Genomic DNA, 8,787 nt, shown 5'->3' with positions numbered 1-8,787 from the left:
AACTGTTGCATTAGTTTATTCATCATTTGCTGTAAATTAAAAGGGTCTAAAAATGACAAACATTTTGATCTTGTTTCAACATAAGAACAGCTGTGACAAAACATGGTTTCTAGACTACTTTGATACTGACCCATTTCTCAAGTCTGCTTTTTGCCAATCAAGGGAAAAAGCAACATTTTCATACATGATTTTCAACATAATGCGGGAACAAATACAGGACCAGAAGGAATACATTTGACCGTATATATTATATTTGACCCCGTAACTGTATCAAACTGTAAAACAATTACATTTGATTTTTTTCTTCAAACAAACCATGCGGTAACAGAAAAACTGCCTTTCTTTCTTTCTTTATTTGGTGTTTAACGTCGTTTTCAACCGTTCAAGGTTATATCGCGACGGGGAAAGGGGGGAGATGGGATAGAGCCACTTGTTAATTGTTTCTTGTTCACAAAAGCACTAATCAAAAAATTGCTCCAGGGGCTTGCAACGTAGTACAATATATGACCTTACTGGGAGAATGCAAGTTTCCAGTACAAAGGACTTAACATTTCTTACATACTGCTTGACTAAAATCTTTACAAACTTTGACTATATTCTATACAAGAAACACTTAACAAGGGTAAAAGGAGAAACAGAATCCGTTAGTCGCCTCTTACGACATGCTGGGGAGCATCGGGTAAATTCTTCCCCCTAACCCGCGGGGGGTAAAAACTGCCTATTTCAAATATGAATTAGCTGTATGTGGGTTGATTCTTTTGTGTTTGAAAAACTGCCTATTTCAAACACAAAAGAATCAACCCACATACAGCTAATTCATGTACTGTATTCCCTTAAAGATGTAAGATATAAAATGTGTACATATATATGTAAGTAAAGTGGAGGCAATGTAAACAAAATGCTAGACATGAACATAACAAGGTCAGATCTATTCCTGAACACTTTGACTTCAAAGCTTGGGATATGGCAAGAAATAAAAATCCGCTCTTACATGCAAAGACTCGCGCAAATGAAGCACCGTGTATAAGGGAAGCTGATTATAAACGTGGAAACCAAAAAGCACCATTGCTACATGCCAAAGGCATACCCCAGTCAAAGCATTACCAGCCACTAAATATACTTTTGCCACTACCTGTAAAGGTGTGCTCTGTTGAAAGCAAACCTTCAAACGTACAATGATAAAAAATATATCATCGGTGATAGGAACAGAATGTACACAGGCCCCTAATTCCACCGTCAAAGAAACCTAAAACCAAACATGCAGTTGAAAAATTTTTGTTGAGCAAGTTCACCACTTGCAGTGAACTCTTAATTCTCAAATACTACAAGAAAATGCTGATAAACTAGATCTAAGAAACAAAGTTACAAACTCTAAATGTAGACAGCAACACTAAGTGAACAGCTTTTGAGGACTAAGACAGTTAGGCTTTCACCAATTAGTACTAGTCTGCAAAATCCTCTTCTGGAAATACAAACAACTGTTATGTATTCAATGACACAGAATGGAAGCCTGTATTTCTTACGCACATACAAATATGAGTTATGTAAATCCATAACTCGACGACTCACATTTTTCAAGGAAGCATTGAACAATCTCATTTTCAAAATCTCATTTAGAAGACAATGGAGAACAAAGCACAACATGAAAACCAACTCAATAACAATGAACAAATTTGAAAAACAAAATCGAACAATCAAAAATCAAAACACACACACACAAAATCAGACACAAACAGCAACAAGAAAAACAGACATTCACAAAAGATGACTGAAAACTTTCTTTCTTTCTTTATTTGGTGTTTAACGTCGTTTTCAACCATTCAAGGTTATATCGCGACGAAGGAAGGGGGGAGATGGGATAGGGGAAAGGGGGGAGATGGGATAGAGCCACTTGTTAATTGTTTCTTGTTCACAAAAGCACTAATCAAAAAATTGCTTCAGGGGCTTGCAACGTAGTACAATATATGACCTTACTGGGAGAATGCAAGTTTCCAGTACAAAGGACTAAACATTTCTTACATACTGCTTGACTAAAATCTTTACAAACATTGACTATATTCTATACAAGAAACACTTAACAAGGGTAAAAGGAGAAACAGAACCTGTTAGTCGCCTCTTACGACATGCTGGTTAGCATCGGGTAAATTCTTTCTCGTCCCAACCAATATGGGACTCCCCCTAACCCGCGGGGGTATGACTGAAAACACAAACAAGGGTTCACTCTACTACAGAAAAAGCAGTACCCCTTGTGTGGTTGCATTGAACATCATGGCATTATATGAAAGACAGGAATGTTGACCATGAACTCAGACCAAAAACATAATTAATGTATCCCACACTTTCCTTCATCTGTCAAAACCAACTTCCTTTGTTATACAAAAAAACCACTTCATTTGAAAACAGCAATTTTGACTACATCAACAATCATTGTTGATCATTAGCTTTTGATTATCAGCTTTTACACTGCAGTACTCGATCCCTGTTTTCATGCCAACTGATTACAGATGTTGTATGCAGAAGCCAAAGAAACCAAGAAATAATATTTCCCAACACCATGACCCATTGAAAGCATGTTTGTGACAGTTTTTCTTTCCTTCCAAGCTACTCAGTCATATTACATCAAAGTTGTCTTTCTTCTTCATGAGCTGAAACTCTTGTGTTTTTTGCATAAGTGGGATTTTACATGTATGACCGTTTTCGGGGGAATTTTCTATTTTGTTTGTTCGTTCATGGGCTGAAACTCCCACGGCTTTTATGTGTATGACCGTTTTTACCCCGCCATTTAGGCAGCCATACGCCGCTTTCGGAGGAAGCATGCTGGGTATTTTCGTGTTTCTATAACCCACCGAACTCTGACATGGATTACAGGATCTTTTTCGTGCGCACTTGGTCTTGTGCTTGCGTGTACACACGGGGGTGTTCGGACCCCGAGGAGAGTCTGCACACAAAGTTGACTCTGAGAAATAAATCTCTCGCCGAACGTGGGGACGAACTCACGCTGACAGCGGCCAACTGGATACAAATCCAGCGCGCTACCGGCTGAGCTACATCCTCGCCCGAGGGAATTTTCTATGATTTCGTTAATGTAATATTCTTTATATTAGCTACAGTACATGTACTATGTTTGCTGTATTCTCAGAGATTTGAAAAACTGTTCACCACAGACACATAGTTTTGGAAGCAAAAGCTGCTGTTGTAGTCTTATTGTGAGATGTTTCATTTGGTTACCAAAATTGTGACTTGAGAAACAATTTTGAATAGGCGCTGGCTGTTGGTAAAGAAAAGCAGTAATGTATCGATTGCACATTGGATTTCCCTTCTTTGAACCAGGTGACATCAAAGGCCAACTAAAACTCATATTAGGCGACTGGCCGAGACTACAAAAAAGTGCACATTTGTGTGCGTTCAGTTTTACACACACACAAAAAAAGAAGGGAATACTAACTAAAATGTATCGATACATAAATGCTATTTGCATTTTTGACCAAAATATGACATTTGACACAGATCGAGACTGTCCTTCTTTAACACGACCACTAGTGCTGTCTGTGTCAAATGTCATATTTTCGTCAAAAACACAAATAACGTATAATATTCAAGCTCAGCAACTGCTGCACCATAAAATGAGAATCTATAAGAAAAGCAAAATGACAGACATACACAAAAAATAACTGAACACTTTTCTAATGAAGAACACCATAACTGAGCCATTACTACGTTAAAAATATTATTTAAAAAGAAAAGAAAATGTAAAATCTTGACATGAAGCTTCTATTCCAGCCAATACAAAAAAACAGTATCACAACCATTACAATGTCTTTTAAAATCTCTGTGTGGTTGTTATTGTATAAAACATTATTGGTATTAAAAATTCATAAAAGTTTGAAGTTTTGATTTTAATGTCTTTGGTATCGGGGTTTAAACAGAATCAAAATCATCATTTGCAGTAATTGCAATAAAGCATTCACAAACGCAATTACTGTAAGAAAAAATCCATCATTCTTCTAAACATTTGATTTTAGACAAGAATTTTAAAAAGGACTTAAAAAATGAAGACACACAATGTATGGTTATCACAGGGCGAGGGGAAACTGTTTATCGCTGACTTGTTCTTTCCTTTCTTTTTTCTCGTAAAGATGTAACAAAAACATTTCTTAACATTACCAACGACATAAGAATATCTTAACATTACCATCGACATAAAAACATTCTCCATGAAATGGTCTACCTTCGTCTTCAACTCATCTAAAAGCTGAGAATTCTGAAAAACGGTTCATATTCTACAGTTACTAATATTGTGTCTATTATTGTGTCTAATTTCCAAGCAACTTTTCATGCAGTGTTTCTAACAGCATTTATAGTTCATAACTGGTTCTTTAAACTTTGTCATACACAGATCCTTTCAGATTTCATCAAAGTACATAGCAACATACATATACATGCCAACTATACAAAACATATACAGTTGAGTTTTGGCAGAAAGTAAACACTTTTAAATGCACAGACAGACACACACACAAACACATTCCTCTTACAAGCAATGATGGCCAGATCAGATCTTTGAATATAACCAGCACATGTAAGTACATTCTCCAATAGAACAATGGGCTACTGAGGAAAAAAAATTTCATGAAGCCATTTGAGGAGATCAAATAATGATCATAACTGCCTTATTTCCTGGGCTTCATTCAACCCATTGCTTCAAAAAGCTACCATGAATATGACAAAAAAAGAACAAGAACATGAAGAAAATAATAAATGAAAAAACCTGCCTGCCAAAAAGCACAACAGAGAGACATCTCTGGCACTATAATACATTCTGAACAAGGCAACCTTGCTAGAATCATTTATTGCTTTTACATGTATATTGAATGATTTTTCACGCACCGATCCAGAACTAATCTCGCACAGCAACCGCTCTCGCACTCGAATGGGACATATCTTTACAGAACAATATGAGATTGCACAGCAACCACTCTCGCATTTGAATGGGACATATATCGTTAGAGAAAAACATGAGATTTCTATGATCACAACTGCAAACAGAATTCGCGATATCCATTACTCATCGGGACTGATAGAACAAGGTCGGCGGAACTCTTGACCTCGTTCGTGGATCCATTTGTTGGCGACCCATTTGACGCCAACCAAGACGGGACAGGCTGCGTGTCGCGTGTTGTAAATACCGTCTCCACTTTTATACAGGTTGTACCAGAAGGCTGCTGCTCCCTGTCAAAGCAGTTACAAATATAATTATCACAAGTTCATGAATCAAAATATTGAGTGAAAACTCTTCTTTGCTCCAAGTTCAGATACATCTCATAATCATTACTGTTCGTGCACATTCAAACTCATGGTGGCAATCACAGCTTTAAACAAAAACGAAAAGGCTTCTTGTTTACATTAATGTGTAATCAATTCCCAGTTTTAATAAACCTGACAAGTTACAGCTACTCATTTAAACAGGAATCATTATTTGCAATTTCCATCACTGGAAGAATGGAAATACAAATATCATTGTGTTTAATGGACCTGTCTGCCTTCGTGTTGAAATCAGGATATCGCTCATTGAAAGTTAGCAGTAAAAAGTAAATTTTAAGGGGCTTATTGTCCGTCAGGTCTTAATTGCCTATATTGGACATGAATTGGTTTATACGATTCGAGTTTTACGCCCTCACGGCTTTTTGATGTTTGCGTGTTAAGGTGGTATCAGCCATCTGCACTTATGGTAGAATGACCAAGATCTTTAACGTGCCATTGTGGTGACACGGGGGTGGGAGATGGATACCGTCTCTGGGTCTGCACATAAAGTTGACCCGTGTCCGTCCCGGCCCGGATTCGAACCAACGACCTCTCGATCACAAGTCCAGTGCTCTACCACCTGAGCTACCCGGGCCCCTCAAAGTTAGCAGTACAGTGGAACCCCCTTTTACAACCTCCAAAAATCTTTGAAAACCAGGTCTTAACAAGAAGAGCAAACGCTCGATCGAGTCACTTTCGCAGTTCTGAATATTATATGAGGCATCAGATGGACAGGAAGAAATTGCTATTCACAACACAATACAGATGTAAATAATTTGATGTAAAGAATAATCCTATAAAGTTTGAATCAAATCCGATGAATAGTTTCAGAGATATGATATTTCAATTTTTTTCCTTCAAGACATACCTGTGACCTTGAAAAAGGTCAAAGGTCACCAAAGCAGACGTCAAAGTGTAGAGGTCACTGGGAGTCACGTTCACATAAAATTTGAGCCCGGTCACTTTTATAGTTTCCGAGAAAAGCCCAACGTTAAGTTGTGTGTTGCCGAACAGAAAAGGCTAGTTATCTCCCTTGTTTTTCTGATAACGTTCGTAAAAGGCTACAGATGTAAATACTTTGATGTAAAGAATAATCCTACAAAGTTTCAATCACATCCGATGAACTTTGTCAAAGATATAAAATGTCTAATTTTTCCTTTGACGCTGACCTGTGACCTTGAAAAAGGTCAAAGGTCAACGAAACCATCGTTAAAGTGTAGAGGTCATTGGAGGTCACGACTAAACAAAATATGAGCCGGATCGCTTTGATAGTTTCCGAGAAAAGTCCAACGTTAAGGTGGTGTCTACGGCCGGCCGGACGGCCGGCCGGACAGACTAACACTGACCGATTACATAGAGTCACTTTTTCTCACGTGACTCAAAAAGGAGGGAGTCTTAAAAGGGAGGTAAACTGACACAGGTTATGAACAGACAATCTGAAAAGCAAGGTCTTAAAAAAATGGGGGAAGTCTTTAATGGTGGGGGGGGGGGGGGGGGGGGATTGTCCACTGTATCTGACATGGGCTGTTGGCTCACCTTCTTTGGGTGCAGCTTGAGACCAATGTAGGGAAACACAGTTGCTCCTCCGGCTTCCACGTCAGACATCTGAAATGGCATCGTCACATTGGCTGTAACATCTCTGTGTATAACACTTCACAACTCCCCCCGACCCAACCCCCCTCAAAAGTGTCACACTGGCTGTAATAATCTCTTTCTAGCACTTCACTAACTCCCCTCAACCCAACCCCCCCTCAAAATTGTCACACTGGCTGTAATAATCTCTTTCTAGCACTTCACTAACTCCCCTCAACCCAAACCCCCCTCAAAAGTGTCACACTGGCTGTAATAATCTCTTTCTAGCACTTCACTAACTCCCCTCAACCCAAACCCCCCTCAAAAGTGTCACACTGGCTGTAATAATCTCTAACACCTCACAACTCCCCTCATATTGATCAACCCAAGCCCCCCTCAAAAGTGTCACACTGGCTGTAATAATCTCTAACACTTTACAATCTCCCCCCAACCAAACCCCCTCAAAATTGTCACATTGGCTGTAAAGACTTCTTTCTAGCTACCACTTCAAAAACTCTCCTTAACCTCACCCCCCTTCAAAGCCTCGTCCTCCCTCTTTGCCCCAAACAATCCAACATCTCTCTCTCTCTCTTTCTCTCTCTCTCCCGCTCTCTTGTCCACACTGTTCCCTATTTTACATTACACTGGATAGGTCACCACAGATCACGAACATTGAGCTCAACCGTTTGGTTTGCTAAAGATCCAGTACAACAAGACAAGTACTGTTCTTGGAGAAAAAAGATGGTTTGTGGAGGGGTACTGAGTCATACTATACAGTATCATGGGAATGGCTGAATAAAAAGTCAGCTGAAAACAGGAGAGGGACCGAAAAACAGGGGGGTCCGGGGGTCCTCCCCCCCCAAAATTTTTTTTAAATATCAAAATCTACGCTATCTGAGGGGTATTTGGGACAAAGTTTAGCATTTAATTTCACATAAATATGCAGGTGTTTTAGCTGCAACTTTAAGTTTTAAAAATTCTGAACAAAGGATTGTGCATACTTTATGACTTTCTTGCAAACATTCACTGACTGCTCTCACTCTCAATCATACTTGTCAAACCCATGAGGAAACATGTGATAGGATCCAACTCATCTTTAACTTTCTCTTATTCCAGGTATTGAATCAAAGGGAATGAATAATACAATGATAAAAAAATAAAAATGAACACTTTTCGTTAGTAGATGCTCGCTGAGGGCAATGAAACCATGATTGCTGTACACAATTTCTCTGTCACAAAGGGTGCATCTTGCTTGACCGGGTGTGTCGACTTTTCGTATGTGTTCACCGATCCGCTCTTGCTTGTCACCAACTTTAACCTCTTTGGAAACCCAATCCCATTTCCACTGATTCCCCGCAGAGCGAAACTGCAACTTTGTAGCGAAAAAGTACGTCATACGTTTCTTACAAAAAGGTCATAAAAATTGATGAACAGAGTTCTGTTTGATTGAAATGGATGTTACTAAGTGTTTTTGGAAGTGTATTTTGATAGTTCCGACAAAGTCTTCTGGCACTTTTTAATCGAAAAGGAGAAAATCTTATCGGTCGGATTTAGAAACCCAGTTTATGAGTGGGTATCTAAATCCGACCACCTCGCAGAGAATGCAAAACGCTGTACAAAATCCCATTAAAATCATTGATTGTTTACGTTTATGACTCTTGAAAAATCGTATGAACATGGGAAGGTATCAGATTGTGTATTTATAATGTTCAGTGAATCTTGTTTTGATAAAGTAAAAGCCGCAACCACTCCATCCACTTCATGACAGGTGCGCGCGCTTTTGTCTTGCTAAACTGATGAATCGACACCAACATCGCAAGTGCGTGGATGGGTGCTTGTCAGTGTTTGCGAGCATGTAAGCCTCAGTAAGCTTAATAGTAATAGAGTGTTTTGCTCAATGAAAGTCACGCAGTT

General features: G+C 38.9%; 1 protein-coding gene across 2 annotated transcripts in view; it reads right to left on the bottom strand.

The window, feature by feature from the left end:
• LOC138958245 (prolyl 4-hydroxylase subunit alpha-1-like) overlaps positions 1–8,787 on the bottom strand; it is a 40,314-nt gene continuing 31,527 nt past the window's right edge. For both annotated transcript variants that reach the window (XM_070329358.1, XM_070329357.1), the window contains exons 12-14: positions 6,838–6,906; positions 777–5,229; positions 1–337 (exon numbers count right to left, since the gene is read on the bottom strand). In XM_070329358.1, the coding sequence (XP_070185459.1) occupies positions 5,062–5,229; positions 6,838–6,906 (237 nt within the window). In that variant the 3' untranslated portion in view covers positions 1–337; positions 777–5,061. The remainder of the gene's footprint in view (positions 338–776; positions 5,230–6,837; positions 6,907–8,787) is intronic.

Source organism: Littorina saxatilis, linkage group LG2, assembly GCF_037325665.1.
Source record: "Littorina saxatilis isolate snail1 linkage group LG2, US_GU_Lsax_2.0, whole genome shotgun sequence".
NCBI classification, from domain to species: domain Eukaryota; kingdom Metazoa; phylum Mollusca; class Gastropoda; order Littorinimorpha; family Littorinidae; genus Littorina; species Littorina saxatilis.
This window is presented reverse-complemented; position numbering and strand designations above follow the sequence as displayed.